The sequence below is a fragment of the Salminus brasiliensis genome, chromosome 21, assembly GCF_030463535.1.
Source record: "Salminus brasiliensis chromosome 21, fSalBra1.hap2, whole genome shotgun sequence".
Lineage (NCBI taxonomy): Eukaryota > Metazoa > Chordata > Actinopteri > Characiformes > Bryconidae > Salminus > Salminus brasiliensis.
The window spans coordinates 29,519,321-29,545,302 of NC_132898.1; the positions used below are offsets into that span (position 1 = coordinate 29,519,321).

The 25,982-nt window shown below is 43.1% G+C and overlaps 1 protein-coding gene across 2 annotated transcripts in view; it reads right to left on the minus strand.

The window, feature by feature from the left end:
* The window catches only part of cdh4 (cadherin 4, type 1, R-cadherin (retinal)), a 276,520-nt gene that overhangs the window by 44,026 nt on the left and 206,512 nt on the right, over positions 1-25,982 (minus strand). For both annotated transcript variants that reach the window (XM_072665982.1, XM_072665981.1), the window contains exons 6-8: positions 18,838-18,993; positions 10,816-10,960; positions 884-1,056 (exon numbers count right to left, since the gene is read on the minus strand). In XM_072665982.1, the coding sequence (XP_072522083.1) occupies positions 884-1,056; positions 10,816-10,960; positions 18,838-18,993 (474 nt within the window). The remainder of the gene's footprint in view (positions 1-883; positions 1,057-10,815; positions 10,961-18,837; positions 18,994-25,982) is intronic.

Below are 25,982 nucleotides of genomic sequence, written 5' to 3' on the forward strand. Positions count from 1 at the left end.
TTCAAGTGCTGTTGGAACAAGAACTTAAGTGACAATATAATGTAACTATCTATTTACTATACACATTTGTCAATTATGTCATGTTACCTGTCATGTTATCTATCCTAATATCTTCAGATTTAAACATCATATTCGAAATATGAGGCATTTTGGATACAGACCTTTTTATAACTCATTTTTTAGTGTTATACAGCTTTGTCATTTTTTATATAATAACCTACAGCTCTGTTCATCTCTCTGGACACATCACAAGAAACTAATCATTTGAAATGTGAGCCGTTCAAACAGGAGAGGAGAGTCACTGTATTTACATATATCAGCCTTAACATTTATACCACCTACTTATTCCTACACTGACTGTATGAGAATAGTCCACCAACCACAAACATCTAGCCAACTGTGTCCTATGGGCAGTGTCCTGTGACCACTGATGGAGGACTAGAGGATGACCTACACAAACAATCTGTGCAGCAACTGATGAGCTTCTGCCTCTGACTTTACATCTACAAGGTGGACCAACTAAATGGTAGGAGTTTCTAATAGAGTGGACAGTGAGTGGACAGACACAGTGTTTAACACTCCAGCAGCACTGCTGTATCTAATCCACTCGTACCACCAGCGCAACACACACTACTAACACACTCACCACAACCATGTCAGTGTCACTGCAGTGAAGAGAATGACCTTTGTGGTGGTCAGTCCTGTGGGGTCCTATATGCTATCTTAAGTGGAGCTGATCAAATGGACAATCAGTGTAGAACCAAGAAGGTGGTATTAATGTTATGACTGCTCAGTGTATATCCATACATAAAAATCATAACTGTACCTAAATGTCTTTAGTTTGAGACTGAAAGTTTAGTGCAGCAGCAGTTCTGTGACTGACCTCTCTGTCCAGGCCAGCTGCGATGGTGCTGATCTCTCCTGTGCCTCCGTTGATGGTGAACATGTTGGGGATAGGGATATGGGGGCTTTGGTTCAGGATGCGGTAGTGCACCAGGCCGTTGGGCATGGTGCTGTCATCAGCGTCGAAGGCAGTCATGCGCATCACTGACGTCCCTGCAGAGAAAGAGCAAACACACAGTTACGCATCTGAATGAATGACTAACTGAATGACTGAATGACTCCTTTTTATGTGATCTTTCATCATTTTATGTAAACGCACATACTGTACATACACAGACAGCAGGGATAACAATTAAGTGGATTAAAAATCGTGATTTTAAACAGTGGTCAAACTAGTGAAGAGCATTTCAAGTGCTTTTCTGTGGCTGAGTACCCATAACAAAAACAAAAGGTAATCAATCAGTCTGAATTTAAAAAGTCGTAGGTGTGATTTTGTTATTGTACCTCCAGTTCCAGTACTGCATATAATGGTACCTAACTTCCTCTGAACTTTGCCTGCTTAAAAAATATCTATTGTTTTGAATATATTGTTAATTTACAACAAACATGCAGTAGGCAGGGTGATATCCAGCAAATAATATCCAGAATAAAATTAGATTATTAAAAAAAAAATCAACCAACCAACATGATCCACACACCCAACTTCAGACTACTACAAGAGCAGTGACTAAAATCAGGATGCTAAAGCTGTTGTCATTTCATATCCTAATGGCTTATTAATGCTCCATAACAACCCAATGGTTCAACAGGAAAATGAGTAAACATTTGAATAGAGAGCTATTAGAAAGTCTAGGCTGAAAGCACACTTCTTCAGTTTAGCCTTTGTAATTAATGTTTCCTTTCAGATAAAGGTTGCAGGTCCAGGGGTTCATGGACACAGGGAATTGTGTTAAACTGAGATGCTGGTGCTGTCGTCCTGCCGCTTGCACACGATCACTCAGGTTTGTGGACGGTGGAGTGGATGGATGCCAGTGTTTCTGGGGGCTCCCATGTCTGTGTTACCTTCTGGCTCTCTTCTTTTTAGCTAGGCCGTTATAGTCAGATCTGCTGGAGTCGTCAGCCACACTCTGATAATGTTCACATTCTCTGGGCTCCATAAATCCAAACAGGACTAATTCCCTATAATCTCTTTACCTTTTTCCAACTTAAGGACTATCCATCTGTACAGCTCAAGACAGATGGAAGACTGAGCGTCAGGTTTTCCTGCTATATGCGTTAGACCAGCTGTCCAAACTCCAGCTACTGCTATCTGCCTCAGACTAGCAGCCCACCCTCTATTACCAGCTATGGTAAAGTATACATGGACTCAAACTATTTGTTACTATTATTATTACCACAACCATTACCTATTATTACCTTCATATTAAACTTAATGTTTACATGTACTTGGAATCTCTTGAGTTACTGTTCACTACTTTGGACAATCACCTCCCCAACACCTCACACAAAAACAATGGTCAGTGATTGGTCAGTGTGCATATGAGTCAAATGGCTTACTATGGTAGAAGATTCTACACAAATTTTGTAGCTTCACAAAATGCACCATCAGATAATTACCAGATAGATAAGTTCCAAACCCTCTGTTAGGCTAACTTCATATTACTGCCTACGAATTTAGAATGGGATGTCATTCCGGGAAATCCAACACCTTTGACCTAGATAGTGTACTTCTGAGCTATGACACAGCCATCGATCTGTAGATTTTCAGTAGTTCTAATCCTTAGTCCAAATATCCCAGCTGAACTCACAATCTGTCACACTTCTCTGCTCTCCTCCTTTTCCCTCATCCCCCTGGTCACTCTTTCTCTCTCTCTCAGCCACCTCTCTTCACATTACTCTAAGAGCAGGATCTTAACGGCATGTTCATTTGAGTCAATCATCTACTTTGAATTCTGTTCAAAGCTGCTTTAAACTGACCCGGTTAGCACGCTAGCAAATCACTTCAGTAACACAGTAAACCCCCAGGTGCTGAAGTCCTCACAGGGTTGCTTTCGAGAGAGCTATGAGTAAGCCTCTCTCTCTCTCTGCATCACTTCCATTCATTATCTCGAAAGCCCTGCTGTACATCCACCAGACTTAATGATACAACGCTCGCTGCTGTTGTTCTCCACCCTCATAAACACAGCTATTTCAGCATGCGTCTGCGTGTGTGTGTGTGTGTGGGAGGAGGAGACTTCTTGGCCTTTACCCCCAGAAACACGATTATCGATTTCAACGAGCTCGTCACCCACAGTCTCAAATGTGAGCGAGCAATTACAGCCCCTCTGCGCGAGCAAAATGAGGGATAAACCTGTTTTTTTTCAGTCACGGGTGAAATGTCACTCTGTCGCTCTTCGTTAATGTCATTCTGTCGCTCTTGTGTTTAAGCCTCTGTGTCGTTCTGTATCAGTGGCCTCTGGGGCGCAGGGATGGAGTGTGCATTCGCCTTGGAAAAAAAACAAAAAACAAAAAAAATCACACCAGAAAAAGCTGCAAGTGGCAGCCAAGACAGAAGCACTCAGTAACTACAGACTTTCCAAACAAAAGTTTGCTGTTGATGCTGTTTATAATCTTTTATGTTGGCAAACTCGGAACGATGACAACAGAAAAATCCCAACTTGGTGGAACTTGCAGCAGCAAACTGGTCTGAAAAGTTGACAGCAGTCATGGGCAGGCCTAAGGTCAGTTCAGGGGGCATCTTGCATGGTTCAGCTCGGACAACAGTTTTTTTATTAGAATAAATGGGCTTTTTCCAACAGAAAACTTGTCCAATCTGGCAACCGCTGTCACAAAATAATGCATTAGTGGGTAGAACATGGACAGATCCACCATAAACCAAATAACAGTAAATTAGCAAAAAAGTACATGTGTGAAGTACAAAGTACAGGTGTGAATAATTGTAATCTGATCACTCAAACCGCCGATGTTATTGATGACACCGTTGTAGGTTTGATACCCGGGAGCAGCAAGCTACCTCTATTGGGCCTTTGTTTTTACCACTGTTTTCCTGCAGAACACAGTGTCCATTAGGTCGGTTTCAACCTTTCTCAAAGGCCAACAGCGGTAGCTTGCTGCACCCGGGTAACAAAACCCACAACGGTGTCATCAATAACCCGGTGCTCTAACCACTGAGCCACCAGTGCCCCATATTTGTCTCCGGACACCTCAGAATGTGGTTTGCATGATCAGATTACAATGTTTAAAATATGTCTGGATTGTCCCTGATCTGCTGGATCATTCGGGGATATCTGTGAGTGGAATGAAGGAACATTAGGCTGAGAATGGGCTTTCTGCCTAAATTTAGCTGGTCCAATCAGGCAACTTTAGTGTGTGGATCATGGACAGATAAAAATAAAAATAAATAAACTAGTAAAAATCTACAGGTTTAAACTAAGCAAACCCAGTGCAGCACTTCTGCAGTGATGAAGTGAGCTGCAGGTCTGGTTCTGGCTGGGACACTGTTTTGGCAGATCCTGATTGGAGCTTTAAAGACTAACTACACTTTCACAGGAGGCACTGACTCTGTTGTAATTGCCAGAGGATAGTGCCATCATTTCCGTGACAACACACCTATGAAGGGATAATTGTGGCTGAGGGTTCTATTTCAAACTTCATTAAGTTTAGGAGCGGGATCTGTCACCAAGCCTGGGGAGAAGGAGTGAAGACGGAGCATGAAGAAACACGAGAAGTGAGACGAAAAACAATTACGTCCTCTCCTGATAGGGCTACATCAATATTTGAACAACCAAAGGGGAAGAGAAAGGGAAGGGGTGGAGGGGTGGATGGGGTGCGTGGGTGGGTTGAGAGAATTGCCTGATTGCCCGTCAAATATGCAAAAGAATGAAAGGGAGAGCAAGAGACTGAGAAAGAGGGCGAAAAGAGAGAGAGAACTGAATTGCATGTCAAATGTCACCTTCAATTTTCAATGAGTCAAATTCTTTAACAGGATTATTTGGTGTTAGTGGATAAAAGTGAGAAAGATGAACATACAGGAAACAGTTAACCTCTGAGCCTTTACAATTGCTCTTTAATTCAAAAACTAATTCAGAGCTGTAATTGCTTTTCGCCTTAAATCAGCGGAGCTCAACATTCGTCCTTTCATTGCGGACATGCAGGTTGGACAGCTCCCCCCCCCCCTCTTTATGTCTCTTTCTGCCAGACATGTGGTTGGGGAATCATTAAGTTGTGCTAGTTGATCATAACCAGGCTGGAAATGAACACAGACCCTTTTCTTTAACACAGAAATCAGGCTGAGAATGAACAGGAACCACTAAATGCGACGGTACGGGAATGAGTGCACATACAGCCCTCAAACTCATCAGCTGCAGAATTTGTACAAATTCTAATAAGCAACAGTGATTTCATAGTCTCTCATACTTGCTGTAACGTTAAAAGAGTGTGTGTATATATATATATATATATATATATATATATATATATATATATATATATATATATATAAATACACACACACACTATATGGACAAAATTCCTTGGTTATTCAGGGGTATTAAAAAAGATTTTTGTTGGAGTAATGGTCTCCACCGATCAGGGAAGAATGCTTTGAGGATTTCATTGCATTCAGTGAAATTCAGGTTAGTGAGGTCAGGATGTTGGATGATCACCACCCCACCCCACCTCACCCCCAACTCTTCCCAAAAGTATTAGATGGAGCACCAACCATCATTCCAGAGAACACAGCTCTTCCACTGCTCCACAGCTCAATGCTGGGGGGCTTTAAACCCCTCCCACAAGCCCATGCCCACACAATCTGCCCTGAATGAAACTCCACACACTTTCAGATTATCCTCACCCACCCCTGCTTCGATCCTCAAAACCTCGCCGGAGTTTCTCGCGAACTGTTACACTGCGAGAGCAGATGGGATGTAAACAATTATGGCGGATGGCAGGGAAACCGTTGCTATGCTAGTGATGAGAGCCTTCTGCTCAGGACAAATCAAGAAAATGAATCATTAGCCGCTATGATTCAACCTCTTCTGCACACACTGGCGAATTCTGCTCAGTTCGGCTCTCCAACTGAAAGTTGAAAGTCTTGCAGGCATGAGGTCAAAGTCTCGTTTCCTGCTATTGAACATGATTCATATTTACCATTCATGATCGGAGTGGCCTGGCCTGCTCTGGGAGAAGGTCTAAGAGACTGGGAGAGGACATTTTTTTTGCTGTGTTTGGGAAGAGCGAGCCGGCCTCAGAATCAGTCCAGAAATAAATGTGAGTGAGTTGCAAGACTGATCCAATAGATGCTTCACATCAAAACAAACAAACAAACAAACAAAACTAATGAACAAATGCTTTATAGCAGTGGTTTTTAGGTCCAGTTCTGGGGATCCTGGGGATAATTAGGCCTGTCAGCTAATAACCAAGCCATCGTGAGATGGATCAGCTATGGGTGGTGTTGTTATTGGAATTTCTCAAACTGTGCTGAGGGCTGAATTTGAAGCCCACTGTTTCATACAACTCACTACACCTTCCGAAACTGGCAGCAGCCACATTAGAACCTCACTATTTACAGTTCAGCTGCAACAGAAGGTGAGCCTATTTAAAAGTGAAGAAGCCTAGTGTTCACTCTCTTAATTAGCTGAACTTTTTTACTGCTTGAGATCGAGTTGGCTGGAGACGAACCTGCATGAACCTCACCATCGTTCCTACGCTGTTGATCTTTGTGACTATTTTTGCCTCATCTAATTTAACCACATGCTTTCAGTGCTACATAACATGCAGTAAGAGCTCTTTACCATCACGCCGCCTCAGTTAATGTAAAGGCTCTCATTGAGGGTCCTCTTTTCCAGCCGTATGTACAGATTCGTTTGGAAATATGAGCTGTATCAGCGCGCTACAGTCCACTGGCTCAATTTGATGAGCTGCAAAACCATTTAAGTGTTTCTTAAAGCTAGCAGCGATGAGTGCGGCATCAGAGGACATCGCGCCCAACCCGTTACCCTCAACCTCCACAAAGCTTTCAGCCCGGATTTCTCTGCAAGCAGCGTGGGTCCTTTGAGGACCATCAGAAGGTAAATCGTCTCTCTTGCAAAGGAGCCAGGGGCCAACTCTCACTCCATGTGCATTAAGCCAATTGAAACGTCTTTCTCTCTCGCACGCACACGCTCGCTCCCTCTCTCTCGCTCTCACTCATCCATCTTCAGCCCTCCGTTTTTCTTCTCTACAGAGAGCAGACGTCAGAGCCGAGTGAACCCCGTGGCCCTGCTGGCCTGGGGAAAGAGCGCTTAAACCTCCGCTCACACTGTTAGCAAACTTTCCCCCCGCTCCACTCGCCGGAGGACAAATTGGGTGTGTGAGTGCACTCAGCTGGAATTTCTGAAACACTCCGCTCTCGTCGCAGGCAGTCCACCCGCCTTTTTAACTCCGGCACTAAGAGGATCCCTGCGTCGAGGGCCATTTAGAAAAAATGCAAGAACAGAGGACGGGCCAGAGTCATGAGTCAGTAAACAGGATATGGAACCGTTCAGAAAGATCCTAACATGTAGTATTACTGTGGATTTCAGTAGTGTATCTTATGTTTTTTTACAAACCATAAGATACATGCTATGCACACATTTCCTAGGCAATAACTATGACGAAACTATGATGGAAACTATGACGAAAAGTACAACCTATTTTTTACAATCCAAACAAAACGAGGACTAAACAAATAGTAACACTGAAAACAGTGTATTATGAAATGTACTTGGCTGACAAATTGACAAATAACCTAATCTGTTATGGGTGTCATGGTAACTTTTTATTGTTGGATGAAGGATATTGTCCCAGAAATAGTGAAGAAAAACGAATGTTGATTGCATTTTATACCACTGATACACTGATTCAATGCAATTATTATACCCTTTTAAAAATATATAGTTTTTTAATAAATAATAGATTTCATTTAGTATCATTTTATTGGCAATTCATACTGCCAAAAGAGTGTAGCATATTTTTAAATGAAATTTTTTTTTACCTTTACCTATTAGCCTCAAGTAACATGTTTTCACCTGTCACAGGAAGTGCTGTTACTGATGCATCGATCACAGGATGACTGGCTAAAATATCAGTGAAGTTCATTCTTATGTAAACAAACACACAAGAAAACACAATGGACGATATCAAGGCTGGCAAAAATTAGTAAGTAAGGTTATGTTAATTTACTGTAAGATAAGCCAATAACATAATTATTGTGACAGGCCTGTCTAGTGATCAGCATGATATTCACGTTTCGACCCTCCTCTTGCTCACGAACACCATCCTAAAATCTCTAAAAGGACATTTTCTAACTCAGGGTGGAACAGAGACCAAACTACAGTCATTATTATATGATTGAGTTCCCAATCTTTCCTTTTTACCTAGTATGTCTAGTATGAAACATGAATATCTGATAAATATCCAACACTAACTGATTTTTTAATAAACTCAAAAGGAAAAAACACCCCCCACCCTGAAATGTACAAAAAGGTAACCTAATGTTGTCTTCAGATTTATGGAGGCAGGGTGTCCCAGTGAAAGCATACTGTATGCACACACTGCACAGTGTTTTGTTTAATCTGTTGAATAAGATCCATGTTAAATCAGTGACATTATCAGCGATCCAAAGTGTGGATTAGTTACTTTTCCGCGTGAATTTTTACAAAACCGCCAAACGAAGAACAGCACTTTTCACCAGTCATGCCATTCCACCATGCAGGAACACCTGAAATCAAGGAGCTTTTCCCATAAAAGATGGTTGTAGGCATGCAAGCATTAGGTCAAAGCTGTCCCGTTAAAAAAATTAACCAGGCACGCAACCTCTTAGCGGATAGCTTCCACACCAGCAACTGGAGTGCGATTGAAAAGATGGACCATGGACCACCGATTTCAGGAGGTTCTCGGTTCTCTCCTCTCTCCTCCGCTCTCCGGAGGACAGCTTTCACACTTGACCAAATGTACTGAACTCTTGAAGCAAGCGGACCTGAAAGCGGCCTGAAAAAAAGCTCCCTAGTCCAGGTGATCTTGTTTTTGGAGCTACGCAAAAGTTCAATAAAGTCTATAATAATGAGTCCACACATAAAACTGTCTACATATTTAGTATGAATGGGTCAAGCTGGCCAAAAAGAGGCAAAGACGTTTGGGTAGAGTTAAAGCCTTGTGGGTGTACAGCGTCAGCCCCCATCACACACACACAAATAAAAGTGTCAGAATCACAAAGACTCCAATTTCATTTATGCCATGTCTGAATCATGAGCAGAAGTGGACCGAACTGAAATTGGATTATGCCTTATTAAGCATACAGTAATTGGACGAATGCTTTCGTGTGGGCTATGAGAGACAAGATTCAATTAATCTGCCTGTGTGTGCCTCCCTCCTGATGGGGCCCTCTCTAGAGAAAAGAGGAGGGTTTATATATATATATATATATATATAAAAACACCCGAAACGTGGCATTTAGAGCTGAATTCCGCTGATGGATTGAAGTGATAAGCGGAGATGCATGTGGCGAGAGCGATAAGGCTTGTGCCCAGCATGCTCTTCTTTGACGGTGGCCTGTACCGCACCGGCAGGTGGGAAATCTGGCACAGCACCTTGGGAGAGTCTTTGATACGGCTGCCTGTTGGGCGTAAGCCTCTCTTTTCAATGCTTTTAACAGATAATCACAGTCTTTTAACACTCGTGTCAGGAAAATGCATACACTAGAAGGAGCATCTGGTTTGATTAGAACCTCTTAATCGTCAAACATCAACAGAACATGAACCGCGCTATCATTTCCAAATCCCTGGCGGCTTTCATGTCGGGGAAGGGTTCAGAGTTGGACTTAAGTTAGCGCTCGTCACGACGGATCAGTATTTTCATTAAAAAGAACAAACAAAAAAAGAACAGTAGTAAGAGCGGGTGCTGGGAGGGGTACAACAAAAGAAACCTGAGAGTGCGGAGTGTGTGAGTGAGTGTGTGAGTCTGTGTGTGTTTGTTTGTATGTGCGTGCTTTCCTAGCCTAATTAGCAGCAGTTGGTCAGCGTGCTGTAGACCCACGCTCTACTGAAGAGAAACCAAGCCTCTCTCTTTCTCTCTCTCTTTCGTTGTTTATGAATCCCCAGGAGGACAAAGTTTTCCGTTTGAAAAAAAACCCACTCCAAACTGTAAAGACTCAACGCTCCTTCTGAGGGCCCACTTCTCTGAGCCGTGACCCAACACAGCACCCAGTTTAGAGCGGACAACTGATGAGCGCTCGGCTGTCCTCGCCTGATAGGCGCTCCGCTGTGACCGCAGAAGCACACAGCATATGGAAAAACTGAAAGTGCACTGAACTTTGATCATGCTGAGCAGGGCTGACAGTACAGGGAGTAGAGCTGAAAGCGCTGTGGTGGAGCTACTTGGCTTTACAGCGGAGAGAGGGCAAGGACAGTGGAGGGCAATTAATGGACTGGCTTTCTGACACTGGCGTCGTTATCGCGACCATCTTCATTAATGCAGCTGTTCTCATCAACACCAGCATCACCGTCTGCACTGTCACACCAGGTCAGCATCATAATCATCAGCACTGTTATCATCAGCGCTAACTACGTTTACACGGATGCTTACATGCTTACGAGTGGGGGGTATGTACAGTGTATGGACAAAAGTATTGGGACACCTGCTCATGCATTGTTTCTTCTGGAATCAAGCATATTACAAAGAGTTGATCCTACTTTTGTTGGAGTAACTGTCTCTACCGTCCATGGAAAAAGGCTTTCTACTAGATTTTGGAGGAGCATTGCTGTGAGGATTTGACATTGCATGCAGCAATGAGCGTTAGTAAAGTCAGGATGTTGGATGATCACCCCCCCACCTCATCCCAAAAGTACTGAATGGAGCACCATCAATCATCAATGCAGAAAATACAGAAAATCAAAATACAAACTTGGAATACCCAACCCTGCTATCATCATCATCATCATCATTATTGCTGGATACCTGGTTTGGAGCCTTCTGGGACAGATCCATTGTAGACCTGGTTCTTGAACTCGGGTCTGTTGTCGTTCATGTCAATAACGTAGATATACAGATCAATGGGAGGCTCCATTTGATTTCCATTGACGTCCACTGCATGAGCCCTCAGCTGTGGAAACAAACAAAAGATGAAACACCTGTAACTCGTTTATTCGACATTAAGATCCATTTGTTTTAACAAGGGCTGCACATTATATAGCTTATATAATGTCCTTTGCAGGACGTGCAATATCATGTAATTTTCCCCAATCCTGGATACATGGACAGCATTAATAATATCACGACATGTTGAATCAATGAGATCTTGTGATTTCTGGGGAATTTGAAGGAAATTCCTGTATATAGATAAGGCACTTTTGTTTACTAACTGATGAACCTTGTTGACGTGCATGCTTAAGAAACCCATTTTCTGGTCCTGACACTCTGAGAACTACATTTTGGCACAATGTAATCTTAGTTACAAGGTTAAGGGTGGGTCTACTTGCTTGAAATATCCTAGCTTAGCCCAGAATTGCTACCGTGGTATTAGTGTCAGCTGTCGACCTTGCTTAGAAGCGCTACTGCAGCAGAGCTAGTGACCGGCCTTGCCCAGCATCGCTACTGTGGTGTTACCATGCCACCCGCTGCCCTCGCCTAGTATCGCTAATGCAATATTAGCATCACTACCACAGCGTTAGTCACATGCCATGTTCATCCTGGGGCCTTCATATCTAAATACTAGTAAATATGTGGTCTACATCTTAAGGGCAAGGCTTGGGGCCTTTACCAAGCAGGGTCACAGGAAGTGCTACAGGAAACATAATAGTGGTCAAAGTCATTTTTCACTATAAAGAGCAGATATTTTTGGCCTCAAACTCCCCACAGTTGAAATGCCATTGATGATTCTACGCAGCCAATATTGATTGCAGAAAACAATATTTTAATTTCAGTTTTTTCCAATATCGTGAGCCCTGATTTTAACATTTGTAAAATTGAAGCATTATAAAGAAAGTTCCCAGCACAATTTTGAAGGAGAAACCCCTGATAAATAAACAGAAGTGAGTGTGTGCCCTCTGTATTAGACTGTATTAAAAGCTCTGCGCAGTGGGCTTCACACGCTGCGTGCTTCTATTAGCAATTTCTTTGCTCTTAACGTCTGAGAGTTTCTCATTTCACACAGGAAAAAAGATGCAGCAGTCCATTCTGGTTAGTTTCCTGAAAAGCGGATTGGGGTACAGTAGATAACCCTTTAAACCAATCATACTGTTTCAGAGGAAGAGCTCTGAGCAGAGACTGGAGCGGAAGAGGGGAAGATATAGAGCGCGAGAGCGCGCACGAGAGAGAGAGAGAGAGAGAGAGAATGCATTATGAGTGACTTTCCTGAAGGTACTGTATATGAATATAACACATTTTTCACCAACAAGACACACACACACACACAGTCGCATGCAGTTGCCCTCGTTAAGGCTGTAGGCCCAGGTCAGAATAGCGGCAGCAACCACTCTCATAAAATTATTTTCTTGTTATTTGCTTGGTCAACTTTTCTCTCTTGGTGTGTGTGTGTGTGTGTGTGTGTGTGTGTGTGTGTGTGTGTGTGTGTGTCGTACAAATCCACTGAGGCACCCTGTACAGTCCTGTTCGTGTTTGCACCGCATAGTTCTTTTCAGTATAGTCTACATGTGCAGTATGTATACGTGTGTCTTGACTGCAATGCATACACACTTACACACTTAGACCCCCCCTCCCCCCTCCCCCTGTAGATTTGTCCCAAAAGTGCAGGTCCTGCTCACAGTGTGATAAATCTGCAACCAAACAACTGGAGTCATAAGAAATCAGCACAAGAATTCAGTGCAGGGAGGGTAAAGAGGGTGGGAGGAATGTGTGTGTGTGAGTGTGTGAGTCTGTCTGTGTTTGTGTCTTGTTGGTGTCTGAAGCACTACATCTTTGATCTGTAGACCCCCGGTGTGTGGACTGCAAATGTGTGGCTTTATGCCACCATTAGTATTCTGGAAAGCAGGTGTGGGGGAGAGGGAGAGAGAAAGAGAGAGAGAGTGAGAGAGAGAGAGAGAGAAGAGTGGGGTGGTGGGGGGGAGTGATAGAGGAAAAAAGTAAGAGAGAGAGAGAGATAGGGACACAAAGAAAGAAAGAGAAGAGAGAGAGAGAGAGAGAGAGAGAGAGAGAGAGAGAGAGAGAGAGAGAGAGAGAAGGGTGGGGTGGTGGAGGGGAGTGATAGAGGAAAAAAGTAAGAGAGAGAGAGATAGGGACACAAAGAAAGAGAGAGAGAGAGAGAGAGAGAGAGAGAGAGAGAGAGAGAAGAGTGGGGTGGTGGGGGGAGTGATAGAGGAAAAAAGTAAGAGAGAGAGAGAGGGGGGGGGTGGTAGGGAGGGAAAGAGACAGAGAAAAAAGTAAATGAGAAAGAGAAATATGGAATAGGGGAGAGAAAGAGACAAAATATGTGAGAGAGGGTAAAAAAGTAAGAAAGTGAAAGAGAGTGTGAGACAGAAAAGGAGAGAGGATAAAAGAATAAAAGAGCGAGAGAGAAAGAGAGAGTAAGAGGGAGAGAGGGAGAGACAGACAGACAGACAGAGCAAGAGAGAGAGAGAAATGAGGCCGAGAGAGAAATGTAAAAAGAAAAACAAGAGAAAAGAGTGTGTAAGAGACATGTATAGAGACAGAGAGAGAGAGAGAGAGAGAAAGAGAGAGAAAGAGAGAGAGAGTGCAAAGAGAGAGAAAGGAAGAGAGGCATAGAGACAAAACACTAAGTGAGTGAGTGAGTGAGTGAGTGGAAAATCATGGAAAGTTCCTGTATTTCTTCCCATTTCCTGCTACTGTCAAAATATTGGCAGTGCTTTAGTGGGTGTTAAAATAAACTCAGCTGGTGGAACAGCCTCCAGAACAGCCTCCAGGAACTGACAGTCCAAAACAAGATAGAATTAAAACGCGAGCTTCCTCACACCGCTCCCTCAATTTATCTCAGTGACACCGAGACGACGAAATGAGGCTCCATAATGAGTTCCGTACTGACAATATTCAATTACTCACGTTCTGTCCTGATTCAGGCTAGCATTAAAAATACGGCATTCATCAACTCTGCTCCATTTCCGTATTGGGTCTGTGATGAACGCTGCGAGTGGATATCAGCCCTAAAGGCCAAGAGAGACACTGAGGCTGGCATGTTGTATAATTTACACTACTTTACCTAATATACTGTCAGTGATACAGCAAGAGTCCCTTTAACTCATTCAAATGTGCTCCCAGACTCCACTTTACCTGCTGTGTGGACATAGCCTTTGAAAAAAAGCCAACACTTCAAATGTGGACACTGTTTAGCACAGACGCAGCACATGAATCAAAAGCTTGTAGAAGCACCGCTCACATCATTCTGGAGGAATTTTGGCCCACTCTTCTTAATAGTGTTGTTTCAGTTCATTGAGGTCTGTGAGCATTTGTTTATGAACACCACAGCAGTTCAATTTGGTTGAGGTCTGAACCATTGCAACATCTCGATTCCTTTAAGTTGTTATGCTGTAGATTTAATGGAGTGCTTTGGATCATTGTCCTGTTGCATGGCCCAACCGCAGCCAAGACTTTATAGTGGGATAGATGTCCTCACATTTGTTCCTGCAATCCTTTGGTATACAGAGGCGCTGACTCAATGACTGCAAGGTGCTCAGATCCTGTGGCTGCAAAACAAGCCAAGCCATCACCCCTCCACACACCTGTCCAAAGGACATTGTTTTTGAAGTTCTGGTGTTTTTTTCAGATGCAACTTCATAAACTTATGCTGTCATGTCATGTTCTTTTTAGAAAGAAGATGCTTTCTCCTGGCAACCCTCCAAACGATCCATACATGTTCAGTCTTTTTCTAACTGAACTGTCCTGACCATGAACATTTAACATGCTAACTGAGGCATGTAGAGTTTCTAGCAACAACTGCCTTTCTAAGATCATTGCTGATGTCCTTCCTCCTTGGCACACACCTGAATGCTCAAGACCAGTAAACGGCCTCTGCTTTTATAGAAGTGGTCACACTTGCACTGGCTTGAGTGTGATTAAGTTATACAGCAAGATAACGACCCACAGCAAAATCCAGAATTGAACCCCATTGAGATTCTGTGGCAGGACCTCAACCAGCTGCTCTTGCTGCAAAAAGCCACAATTATCCCAAAAACAAATGTGGCTGAATGAATGCAAATCTGCAGAGGAGAGTGGGCCAAACCTTCTTTCGCTGTTAAAAGAATAAGATTCATGAGGTTCTTCAGTTTGGTGATTTGAGGAACCTTCATGGTAGCTTTTTCTTCTAAAACATCTTATGAGGTATCCCCACAGTTTTAAACAGAAGAACCTCCAAGAGTTCCTTAAGAATCTTATTCTTTTAACAGTGAAAGAAGGTTTGGCCCACTCTCCTCCGCAGATTTGCATTCATTCTGCCACATTAGAGGGCTTTGGAGCAGGAGCAGCTGTTTGAGGTTCTGCCACAGAATCTCAATGGGGTTCCTCAAGGATCTTATACTTTTAACAGTGTACAGCAATGTGAAGAACAGTGAGCACCCTGACTTTGAGAAAACTGACCAAAAGACTTTCCGCCAGGAAATTTGTGGATGAACAAAGTCTAGTAGTGGAACTGGTCAAAACATGTCATGATTACTGAATAATAAAAATGAATAAATATATAAATAAATATATAAATATTTATATATTTATACCAACACACACACACACACACACCAAAAAAAAATCTACACATAGCAAAAAAAAAAAAAAAAAAGAAAGAAAAAGAAAAAGAGCAAGACCATCTATAATTTAGACTGAAGGATGGACACATCACCTAGCGCTCAATGGACTGGAAAGAAGAGAAAACGAGGGACAGAGAGAGAAAAAAAAGAGATAGAGAGAGAGTGAGTGTTGTGTGTTTATGTACGAGTGAGTGCGAGAAAGACAGAGAAAGAGAGAGAGAGAGAGAGAGAGAGAGAGAACTGCATGAGTCAAACTCAGAAGTCAGCTCCAGACCTCATTCCACTGGGGAGCTAAATTTACGTGACGGCCACCAAAACGCTTCCAGCACTTCAGCGGGCAGGAAGAAGCAGAGCTGGTGATGTTAAAGAGTGTCTGTGAACATCAGAAGACATGTGTCCAGTGAGTGGGTGTTTACGTGTTCAGTTTACTTGGTGTTTAGGAGAGTGTGTGTGTGTGTGTGTGTGTGTGTGTGTGTGTGTGTGTGTGTGTGTGTGTGAAAGTATCCGTCGTACGCACACATCACATCTTTCACTGAAGGACTTTTTTACTCTTCCTTTTTTTTCATTATTGATTTCTATATAAGTAAACTATGCATTCATCCACTATATGGACAAAAGTATTAGGACACCTGCACATCAGTTATTTCTTCTACAACCAAGGGTATAAAGAGTTTCTCCTGCTTTTGTTGGAGTAACTGTCTCTACTTTCCACGGAAGAAGGCTTCCTACTAGATTCTGAAGCAGCATTGCTTCATAAGGATTTGTTTGCATTTAACGACAAGGGAGTTAGTGAAGTTAGGATGTTGGATGATCACCATCATGCCTCATCCCCAGCTCATCCCAAAAAGTTCCATCATTCCAGGGAACCCAGTTCTTCCGCTGCTCCACAGCTCAATGCTCAGGGGCTGTATACCTCTCCTATAGCCCACACCTGGCATTAGGCAGCATGGTGCCAATAGGTTCATTTTGATCTGCTCTATTCTATTGGCAGTACTTCTTGTGCATTTGTATCTGCATTGGGTGCAGCTCAATGTAGCTGAAAGCATTTATTAGAAGGGGTGTCCACAAACAACTGGACATATAGCTTTGAGCATGTAGAGTTAAACTTGAGCATGAATTAAGAATTAAGACTATGGCTCTTTACGCCTGCCCTGACTTGATATGTATTTTTAACCCAAGCGTCTGACACACCAAGCCGACTGTCTGCCATCAGACGCCTTCAGACTATCAGTAAGCGCTGGTGGCTGACTGTCGACTGTTGTCTGTGGTGTGTTCTGCACCATTGGCTCTAGCTGGTCCTCATCTGTGCTATGTTGGTCAGCTGAGTAGTCGGCCCAGCAGATGAGGAGGGAAACTGAACATGTTGAAAGCAAATAAACTGACCTGTCACATTGAGAACACTTATTTTCCAACACCCAGGTAGCCCAAGACTACCCCAAGTACCAGGTACCAAGAAGCGAGTAGAGTCGACTAGTGTGGGTACCTTGCAGTGGAAAAGCGCCATTAGTGTTCACAACATATCCGGGTTCGTAGATACCTAATAACTGCAATCAATGGCATAATAGGCAGGAACAGGCTGATCTTCTCATAAGGCTTTACACTAGACATTGGAGCATTGCTGTGAGGATATGATTGCACTGAGCCACAGGGGCATTACTGAGGTCAGGATCTGGCACTCAAAAAGCACTCATTGTACAAGTACTGAATAGAGCTCCACCACTGCTCCAAAGCCCAATTCTGGGGGCTTCATACCCCTATAGGCAATGCTTAGCATTGGGTGTATGATGACCTTAGAGTGTCCCATTCTATTGCCAATGCTCTTCCAAGGAGATTAAAGAAACTCTGTCTGTGTTTGAGCACAGCAGTATTGGAATACACTGACGTCTGGATACCTTTGGACATTCAATTAAATGTGACCCAATTTTGGCCTGGATTTGTAGATGTGCACTGCATGTGTGTGTGAGCGAAAAAGAGAGAGAGAGAGAGAGAGAGAGAGAGAGAGAGAGAAAGGACAGAGAGGTAAATGAGGGCTCTGTCTCTGTGTGTTGTGTGTCGCTAGAGTGGAGACAGACAGGAAGATGTGGAGGGCAGGGTCGCGCTGTTATTTGTTTCCCTGGTCGAGTCAGAACAGACTGACATGCATACTCATTATCCCTGACAAGCCAACAAGAGTAATCTCTCTCTCTCTCTCTCTCTCTCTCTCTCTCTTTCTCTCTGGCTCTCACTCTAGCTCTCTCGCTCTTTCTCATCTGTACACTGTCACCAGACTTCCATCTAATTGACTAACTGCATAAAAACCTGCTTTGCTGTAGCAATTCTCGGCTGCTTTTCTTGCCTCTACGCGGCATTATTTAGGAGGAAAACACAGATGTAAACAGAAAAAGTTTGGGAATAAAGAACGCGGCAGGGCTCATAACAAGAAAAAACATTCAGCAAAGTCTCAGAGTGGCTTTCTTTTTGTGCTGTGTATAGCACGGCGTTCTCTACCCTTTATTGTACCAATTCTGCTTCACAAGCAACAAAATGAGTTTGCTTTTTGTTCTGCAAAAAGAACTGTCAAGCAAAAAAAAAAAAAAAAGAATAACATGTAGCGCAGACGCTAAGAACTTTCTAGAACAAACTCAAATCACAAAGTGACTGATTGCTGGGGAGGCTGCCAGCGGCCAGCTGAAAAACTGAGGACATCTGGAAATGCAGAGCCTGAGAATGGGTGGGCTGTAATAAACTGAAATTAATATTGCAATTAATATTTTCCTTTATCTTTACAATAACAATGTTAAACCATTATATACAAGAAAATAGAAAAATATAATATATATATATTAGAAAAATAAAAAATCTCTCTCTATATATATATAAATACAAAAAAAAAATATTAGTAAAATATAATAATGATACAAAAATGGTGTAATTGATAAAAGACAAGATAAAATAGATTTTGAAAGCCAAATTACACTGAAATCCACCAGAAGTCAATGGTTCAACATGTAATGACATTAATAATGCAGTCCATGTATTCATGGTTGGAGTCAAATAAATAATATTGGGCAGCTATAACCTGCCTCTGGTAGGTATGTCTTCAAAAAAAAGCATCAAAAAAGCAGTATTACCTGACTTACGCAACGTGTGTGTGTGCACATTGCGAAAGCGATGCTAAAGCAATATATTGTGCAGCCCCAAATTGCACATCCCTCCCCTACTGGTGAGTCTAGACTGTCTCAGCACATCCCATTCCTCACAGCTCTTTTAGAGTTGTTATAGTAACACTTACATGGTAAGAAGCTCTGTCTTCTCTGTCCAGAGGCTTGGTGACAGACATTTTCCCAGTAACGGGGTCGATGATGTAGACGTCGCCCGGGGGCTGGTCAGCACCGGCTCCTGTTATGCTGTACCGGATCTCGATCTCCTTATCCTGGTCTGAACGGATCTGTGGAATAAAAGTATGAGGAATGTGATTAGTATAGAGTCTCCAAATCCAGGTATTTCCAGGTAGTTCTTCTACTTTCTGAGGATCTCTAAGAGTGCATGTTGTCGAATTATACCAGCGTTAGTTACGGCTTTGCGATGTGACCTTCTACAAGTGTCAATATCTTGCGATAAAGGCACTCTGAACCAGTTTCTGTCATTTACAGAGACTGCCTGTAACCTAGCAACGACCAGAGGCTAAATTATCGTTAACAAGCCTGCTGAAAAGAACTAACCAACAACACATTGAGAGTGAATGGTAAAGACAAAGCTAAAACACTTCCATTACAAAAAATGAAGCTCTACAACAGCCACCAGAAAGCCATTATCAATGGAAGGCTCACTACTGTTATTGAAGCATTGCGTTAAAGCAACATTATATAACATTTTTAACTAAAGAATACAGCTTCAAACTCATGTTGATGTTTGGAGAAGCTGGTAGGACAACACTCACAGGTGCATGTGTACAGCATGTCCTTTATGGGTGCCTCAAATTACACTTCACAACTCAGTCACAAGCAGTCACAAATTCATCCATGAGTCAGAGAACAGAGTTCAAATGCTACTAAAGCTTGTCTAAAACTCTAGCAGGACTAGTTGGAGATGAGGTGGGGTGGTGATCATTAATCCTGGCAACATCCTGACCTCACAAATGCACCTTCTTCCCTGGACAGTAGAAACTCTTACACCATTAAATGCACGATAAACAATGGAAACAGTGTCTCAATACTTTTGTCAATATAGTGTAAGTTACATCTGACTTGTGCGCACGATTATAATTGAACAGTAGACTACAATGCGTATTCACTTGTGTACAATCAAAGCATGTCTTCAGGAGTAACGATTGCACATTAACAACTTCAGACTCTTAGACTGAAGGTGATGTGCATGGTGAAAAGATGAATACCTCTGGAAGGAGAGAATTGCAGATGAATGGATAACTCTCAATGCCGTTCCAGCAGGCATGGAGGAGCTATTTGAAATGTTAAATAGTGCTTTTGATTTGAGTTAGCGCAGCTGTACAACGTAACCCATTTGACGATAGCGGTCTATGTGATGATAGCTGTTGACAGCTGAGTGGTGTGTATGTATCAGTGCAGATGATATGCTTAAGCGCATCTCTAAAAATCACTCAATCTGCTCTTTCAAGCGAGGAAAACGCTTCACCCAATATTTCCAGGTTCACGGCTCTGGCAGCGTTTCCGCAGGGTTTCTGCTCGGTGGAGAGATTTGAGGGAAGCAGGGGGGATTTAGCGTTTAGGAAATAGCATGCAAACCTCTCCGGGTTAGAGATGCAGGGAATAAACTGCACACTCCAGCGGCGCACCTCTGTAAAAAAAATAAATACCCCAACCCTTTTCCCTCCATCTTTTCCAAATTTTGTGGTTTGCGGGTCTGGAAATCATGCGTGAAAATGAAATTACGGCGTCTGTCGAGCAAGCAACAGCCTTTTATGCATAAACCATTCTGCTGGTTGAGCGTGATACTCCTCTCTTAATTTCACAGAGGCGTCGCACCCTCTGCACATGACCTTCCAATGCAATATCGGAAACGCCGCTCTCTGAGTCTCTCTGCTGAAAAAAAAAACACTCTATCCTTTGAAAGCGGACACATCCCGCTATTTTTCTCACAAGATATTTTTCCTGAGATACAGTTGAGACGTTCATGTGGCTGATTTTCCTGCAGTGCCTTTGAGATTGATGTACAAGATGTGGACAAAAGTATTGGGACACCTGCTCATTCACTATTTCTTCCGAAATCAAGAGCATTAAAGAGTTTATCTTGCTTTTGTTGGAGTAACTGTCACTACTGTCCAGAGAATACTTTGGAAGAGCATTGCCATTGCTGTGAGGATAACAAGAGCGTTAGTGAGGTTAGAATGTTAAATGACTCAGCACACCCACCTCACCCTCAACCTCCCAATTCATTCCAAATGTATTTGGAATACACCAAACATCATTTCAGAGAACACAGCTCAGTTCCACTACTCCACAGCTCAATGCTGCAGGGTTTATACCCCTCTACCCAATGCCTGGCATTAGGTATGGTGCCAATAGGTTCAAGTTTCTGCTGCAGAGAGTCCTATTCTATTGGCAGTCCTTCTCTTCTGGGACTAGGCAAGCTGTGCATGTGTCTGTGCATTTGCATCGGTGTCAGCAATGGGTGCAACTGTAAAGTAGCTGAATGCAATCATCAGAAGGGGTGTCCACAAACATTTGGACATATAGTGCATGTATGCTCATAGGCATGTTGTATTACACTGACATACTTATAGCAGTGCTCCTCCAAAATCTAGTAGTCTTTTTCCCTGGACAGTAGAGACAGTTACTCCAACAAAAGCAGGATAAAGTTTTTTTTTTTTTTTTAAATACCCTTGATTTCAGAAGAAACAGTGAAAGAGCAGGTGTCCCAATACTTTTGTCCATATAGTGTAAAAGGTTTGAACTTCCTTAGAAATGAATGTGTGTCTGAACTGTTGACTTGTAACGGAGTGGAAGGCACGTAGGAGAGGGAGGATCAAACAGTTTCTTTTTGCTCAATAATTCAGCAGCCTCTGCACAGTGGGAACACACACACACACACACACACACACACACACCCTAACATGCGCACACAGAGTATCCACTTTCTTGGATCCAGACAAATGGCAACCACTGTGCGACGAGCCCGTTGCCAGCCATCATGCAGATAACGCTTCCATTCCAGCAGCCTCCGGGGAAGGCCTCACCGTCTCTGGTGCGTTTAGAAAGCCACGCCGGGAGGGCCACCTGGGAGGATAAGTCACATTAGCGCTAGCCGTTTAATGAACACTCTTTATACCGCTAAAATTGAATAAACGAAGACATGCTCATCCTCCTATAGTCCCTCGGAGTCCCCAGGGTGCGGCAGAGCAGGACTGAGCCATTGGAATTGAGTGCTAATGATAAACGTCTGCTTCTGTCTCTCTCTCCTCATTAGTGAAGAACGGGGAGAGGGGAGAGGGGGGTGGGGAGCAGCTCGCGTGTAAGGGATACGGGACGGATTCACACAGAGCACATAAATGATCCATTTTTGAGCGCAGGTTCACGCTGATTTGGTCCTCTGTCTAACAGCAGTCCTCATTCAGAACGTCATCAGAAGAGTTAACGGAAGCAAATGACAGGCCTTCATGTTCAATACCAAGCTTTAGTGCTAAGTGGTTGTGCAATGCTCTAGACAGGCACTCCTAACTTAGTCATTTAAATATTTAAAAGTCAGTTCTGGTTCTCAATTCTGATTGGCTGAGCCACATTTATCTGTGGTATGTGTTATTAAATATTACATTGGAATAAATACAAATACATGATGATATGTCAGGGAAGATCAGCAGCCTGAGACCAGAGATCTTCTGAATGCATTCTTCTAGCCAACATCTGTATCTATTCCACAGAAGACAGAACACAGATATGGACGCTATGCGGACAAAAGTATAGGGACGCATGTCCAGTCGCTATTTCTTCTGGAATCAAGAGTAATAAAAGAGTTTATCCTGCCTCTGTTGGAGTAACTGTCTCTACTGTCTAGGAAATAAACCTTCCTACTAGATTATTAATTGCATTCAGCAACAAGAGCATTCAGCTGCCCACTTCATCCAAAAAGCATTGGATGGAGCACAACCATCATTCCTGAGAACACACCAGTTCCACTGCTCCACAGCTCAGTGCTGAAGGGCTTTATACCCCTCTAGCCCATGCCTGGTATTATTTGGCATTAGATTGGTACAGACTAGACTAGACATCTGTCTCAGCAATGGGTGCCACTTAAAGCAGCTGAACGCATTCATAAGAAAGGGTGTCCACAAACATTTGGACCTACAGTGTTTAATGGAACAAAACTTCACTTTTTAATGTCATTTAGTGAGGTTAACTCTTCATATTGTCACTGTTCTCCAGTCGAAAGGCACAAGGTGATAAAAGACATGGATAGTAATGTCAGAATAGTAATGTCTGAATAACGTCTGGCTTTCTTGGGTTTACCTGAATGAGACACAATGGCCCTGGAAGTTACAGAGCGAATGCCAGTGCTGCTCTACACACCTTCATTAAAAAAAAAAACGGCTTAGAATATTGGGACGCTCTGCATTTGGTGTGAGGTGAACTGTGGTAAATCTGCTTAATGCATGGCCTTGAATGACTTACAGGTGTAGCCTGTTTCCATAGAACCCCCCCTCAAAGAGCAGTGTGGCCCCCTAGTGGCTACTTTGCCTGCTGCATAGAAGTTGACTGACTGGCTGGTTTAATAAACTGGAAAATCTGACAGCTTGTTAACAAGGAGGTGCTAGGCATGTGTTTCTCAAACTTGAACACTGTTGTACACTGTTCAGCCATAACATTAGTACCACTTTTAAAGAGTAGATCCCTTTGTGCCCCCATAACAGATCTGACCGTTTGAAGCATTGACTCCACAAGACCTTTCAAGGTGACCTATAGTATCTGGCACCAAGTCCTAATGCGCTACTATATGGCCTAGAGGTCGTGAGTTCAAATCCCGAGCCACGCCGCTGTGCTTTTAGCGACCAGCGTCCAGGAGAGCACAATTGGCTGTGCTCTCTGTGGGTGGGTAGATGGTGCTCTTTCCCCTCATTGCCTTTAAGTAATGTTGGCCAGACACTGTAAATGTCTGCTAGCTGGTCTGGCGAAGTTGGGGACCGAGTGTGAAAGCTGCCTGGCAAAGGAGGTAGTTTGAAAAGAGGCAGATGTTGGCTTTACGTGTTAAGTCCTGACCCTCCTAGTGTCAGAAGAATGGCAATATGAACCAAATTGGGAGAAAAAAAAGGGAAAAATTTGATAAACTTCGATAATACTTCAATCTGCACTTGAATTCATTTCATAGCAGCAAATGAGTTGCTAATTAACCCACCTCTGCAGCGATGTTCCTCTCAACCCACCATTACACTCTAAATGAAGTTTGTATGCTGACAGAAAAAAGAAATTACACTAAGCTATTTATGACCTCTAAATCATGCTTTCATGTCATTGCTTTCAGTTAATATGAAAGCCTGCTAGCTATGAAGACAGTCACCCGCAAGCATAAATACCATAACTACAGTCTTGAATTATAGCATAATGTTTTTTTCTAATTTAAAATGCATTGCTAAAATGTCTGCGGCCAAGCGACCTCACCGCTGGAGCTCTCCCTGAGTGCTTTATGGCTCTGTTTTATTCCTCAGCTCAGAAAAAAAACGGCTTAATTTCTGGACTTTATCTCTTGGTTTTTATGGCTCCCTGTCCAAGACTCAGGCCCCTCACCCTGGCTAACCAGAGTCAAGAGCTGAGCGAGGCCGCTGATGAGCCGTGTGTTTTGGGTCATGTTCGTGACGCGGTCGGTGACATGAGTGTCCATTACATTCCGAGAGTGGAGTTCTTGTACCTTGGCGCCATCGCTACAATTTCTATAGTTACCTTGAAGTGCCGTCTACAGCCATAGCACATAGGCTAATGGAGAACAAAAGGTTAGACCCGTAGCAGTCAATCCAGCTACTGGAGCTGTGGAGCTCTACAGCACTACACATTTCATGTCTTTCTCTCTGCTGGTTTTGGAGTTCTGAGTTCTGTCCAATTATATTCCAATGTTACCTGTCGCCAGTTCCCGTCCCCTGTCTGAATCCTCTCTATTGTACACCATTGGCCAAACTGGAACTGTGAAGGAAAGCATGCGCTTCCTTTGAGAAGCTCCATTCAATTCATAAAGGGCTATGTAATTAGCCGGTGAGCTGTATGTGTGTGTGTGTTTGCAGTGCACTGGAGTCTACAAGGAAACGAAATTATATCTTGGCATATGAAAAGATCCTGAATGTAGGCAATATATGCAATATTTCATTATCTTGACACGTACTATAGGATTATTCATCCTAGCTCTATTCATTTTTACTTATTTTAAGTAATAAGATTAAAAATTGATCTTTTTATTGCACTGGCAGGTAATTTTGCTGAGAGCTGAGAGGAAATACGATAATCTCCCAGCCAACATGCTCAGGTGGGGCTCATATGGATAGAATGTAGGCTAGGTGGGTTCCAGTAAGCAAGGGTTCTGAGTGGGTTTGTACATGCGTATAAACTGGGACCTAATTGGGTCTCAAACGTCTCACTTGAGACACATTCACTGCACTCAGGTGATCTCAATTTCACTAATTGTAAGTCTACTAGCACCAATTGCCTGGACCTCTGTTGAATAAGGCCAATCACTTGGCCAACCCTTTAGCAGGTATGGTCCCACCAGTGGGATTTGCCGTGGCTGGTCCCTGGTTGGTGGGATTGGAGCCTTCAGCTTTGAACGTGAAGCAACAATCAGCTTTAATTCCAGTAGTTCATCTAACTAGCTTCCCCCAGCGCGCTTTCACCACACTGCTGAAACTCAGCGTGAGTTTGCCATCACACCGATCACACACAATGAAGAGCATCTAATGCTAGTTAGCCTCCAAGTGCTCATTTAAATTTTGCACTCAGGATGCACTCAGGTGATGTGCTTCCTTTGCTGTATGCTAAAAACCTTTGCTTTGCCTCTGATAATTTAACCACCCCATCACATAACCTCAGCAAGTAAAATTCAGAACAGATTTCTGACACCACAAACAAACATGGCTGCTGTCACAAGGCCAGACTTATCCTCTAATCTCTAACCGGAATTTTCCACTCCACCTTAAAGACTACAGGAGCTACAGGCAGCAGAATGTTTCTGCTGCACTGTTTTAAGGTGGAGTATCAGCTTATCACCACCTTTTCAGCAGGGTAGAAGGGTCAACTCTGCTGAGTGGATTGGGTTTTGTTGCTGAGCTTCTTTTAATGTGTACAATTCAGAAGCAAACAAATATATCAGAGAGCATCTGTAACGGCTCCTCGAGCCCACATAGCTGTGAAGCTAATACACGCTAATCAAAACCCGCTGGCATTTCATTAGGGAGACGGATTTTGGGCTCCCAGCAGTCTTCCGCCA